This window comes from Gracilinanus agilis, chromosome 1 (genome assembly GCF_016433145.1).
Source record: "Gracilinanus agilis isolate LMUSP501 chromosome 1, AgileGrace, whole genome shotgun sequence".
NCBI lineage: Eukaryota > Metazoa > Chordata > Mammalia > Didelphimorphia > Didelphidae > Gracilinanus > Gracilinanus agilis.
Window position 1 is genome coordinate 94134771 of NC_058130.1, and position 2912 is coordinate 94137682.

Consider the following 2912-nt stretch of genomic DNA (forward strand, 5'->3'; position numbering starts at 1 on the left):
TTAAATTCGGTAGCTGTCCCACCTTAGACACTCCCCACTACACCCTTGTTACACCCAGCTAATACATGTTTCAAAGTACCTGTTTCTCATTTCTTGTAAAATGTCACTATATTTTGTCATAATTCCCTGTATTTTTGAACACTAACAGAATCCACAAATATATTTCTTCTTTCTGTACTATAAAATAAGGTCTGTGAATCATCTAATTGTCAATCTTTGAGTCAGTGATCTTTGGTTTATGGTAATCACTATCCTTAAAATAAATAAAATTATCTCAGACATTTGTTTCCCAGTCTTTTCCTTTTTAGATAAGGGTTGTTGTTTTCTTTTACTACCACCAAAAAAAAAATGTACTGATTCCCACCAAAAGATCAAAAAGTTACTTGGTGAGCAACTTCAGTAGAGTGATGACAATAATAGCCTTGTTATAGGAGAGAAAATTCTGGGGAGTGAGTGGGTGATTAGAAAGGGGAGGTAGCAACTTCCCCACTGCATTCCTAAGGTTGTGCAAAAGTTTTCACCATCAATCTAGAAGCGCATCCGATATCGGAACTGGACATCATACATTGGCTGTAGGGGACCCATTCCCCATCTCTTCGCATTTATTGGAGGGATCTCCGCCTCTTGATCAACTAACTCTATATCATATTGTGTAACCATCAAGAAGACAAACATTTTAATCTTATTGAGGGCAAAGAACCTCCCAGGACAGAGGGAGGTGCCAGCACCCCATGGCAACATGTGGGATTTGATCTTCCTCCCTTGCTTGTAGAAAACTACCTTTTGGCTGCCATCAGGGTTCAGGAAACGGTCATATTTGAATGTGGTGGGGTCTGGGTGGATTTCTGGGTCCATATGGAGGAAAAGGTAGGGGAAGACGGAAATTTCATCTCCCTTGCGGAGGGCATACTCTCTGCCATCATCCATTTTTAAGGTCATATCCTGCATGACAGATCTGATCAGGAAAGGGGCAACCACCATGCGTAATGTCTCCTCCATGACACCATCCAGCACTGGGGTCTGTTTCAGTATATTATAATCAAAATTGATGGGTACCCCAGCTGGTCTCTTCTCCTGCCCCATTTTCCTGAGGATTCCTTCTGCCTCCTCTCTCACAGCCTTTAGAGCCTCGGGATTCTTCAGAAGGAAGAAGAGAGCCCAGAAGTTCACAATGGTTGTGCTGCCCTGGGAAGCCCAGAGGAGTACCAGGTTATTTTGACTCTGTCCTTTGTCAGACACTCCATTTTCAACCATCTGTTGCTGAATGGAATGGATCCATGTACTCACATTATCCTTCTCCAGGATCTGTTGTGAAGAGAGAATATCCCAGAAAAAGTGTCTGAGCCTCTTCATTTCTTGCTTCTCCTTGGGACGAAGTGTGGAATAAAATGCCCGAGGAAAGAGTCTGTCAAATTTCCTAAATTCTTCAAAGACTTTCTGGGAGTGGAGGAGGTCCTGAATGCGTCCTGTCTTGCCATTTGTGGGTAAGCTCCCAAACAAGGCCAGGTAACTAGCTCTAAAGATAACGTTGTAGCAATATTCAAGTAGCCCATCCTGCTTCCACTCCTGGTGTGCTGGTCTTATGCCACCATCAGGTTCTAGCAATAGGGCCTGTAGATTATCCACCACAGCCTGGGTCATAACAACTAAACTGCCAGCCGACAGGTGCTTTGTGTGGGTATTGCTCGATATCTTCTGATGACCTTCCTCTGCCTGGAACTCAAAGATTTTGATCACCAACTCAGAAACCAAGTTGGAAAAGCCCAGCTTGCCTCTGTTCTCCTTCAGGATGGCCTCAAAAGAGAAGGGGTCTGTGACAAAGGTGATATATCGGCCACAAAGCTGAACAGTGAAGATGTCTCCATGGCGCTTTTGCATCTTCTTCAGGAAAATGGAAGCATCCTCACAAAATTCCTTGATATAACCCAGCCAGGGGATGGGGCCCTTGTCCAGTGGAGGCTCTCTGGCCTTCCTCTGCCGCAAGGCCCCTAACCTGTACAGCCCTATCAGGACAATGGCCACCAGGACTACAAACACGGAAGCCCAGAGTGCCATCGCCACAGCAAAAGAGATCTATGTCCCAAGCAGCTTAGGAAAGAGTGAAGGTGCTCTTTGAAAATGAAAGACTTTTATAAGCGCAGGAAAGGCCCCTGCTGCCTGTACCTTGTCCTATGCTTAGCTGAGTACTAGAGATTAGTTAAGTGGAGTCAGGCCAGAAAACAAGAATTGTGCTGAGCTCACTGTTTTCACAAGACAAAGGGAGAACAGCCAAAGAAGGTCAGATATTTAGTTAGGGAAGGAAGCCAAGATTGTATTTAATTTGTAATTTACATTCTGGCCTCCTGCCAACAGGCTTTGGGAAGAAGGGAGGACAGATAGGTAGAGTCAGACCTAGGCAGCAATCCAATTTTAATCAGTAAATGTCTTCATATCCTCTTTCCACACCCTGTCAGAGCTGGGACTTAGAAGCTTAGGACACAGAACAGACAAAGTCAGAGCCAGAAGTCTTTAAGAGTCTCTAGTAAAATCTTTTGTTTTTAGTAAGTTAAATTTAAAAAGTAAAAAATTTAATGAAGATGATAGATGGAAACTGAGGTTGAGAGAGCTAAAGGGTTTGTAAATACATGGCATTTAGCATTGTTGTTCAGTTGTATCATTCACTCTCATTTTGACTGTTCTTTTCAGTAGTCTCTATCTGCTACAGTCATCATGAATTGAACCAGAGAGAAAGGAGGGACTAACTTTGCCCTGACTCAGAGAAATGGACTTCTTTGTTTGATTCTCTGTTGTTTGCCTTCCATTTCAGGTGCCAGAAGTAATTCCTCACAGGACCAGAAATTCAAGCCAGAGTGACCTTGGAACTAGGAATGCAGCCAGCCAGCTCAGCATGAAAGCTTTGAAAAGCCAGGGGA

The 2912-nt window shown here is 43.7% G+C and overlaps 1 protein-coding gene across 1 annotated transcript; it reads right to left on the minus strand.

Annotated features, from left to right (window-relative positions):
• Positions 1-425: 425 nt before the first annotated feature.
• Positions 426-2055, minus strand: LOC123230807 (5-beta-cholestane-3-alpha,7-alpha-diol 12-alpha-hydroxylase). The gene has a single exon (XM_044656982.1). The coding sequence runs from the start codon at positions 2053-2055 to the stop codon at positions 529-531; it is 1527 nt and encodes a 508-aa protein (XP_044512917.1). The 3' UTR covers positions 426-528.
• Between the last annotated feature and the right edge of the window lie 857 nt (positions 2056-2912).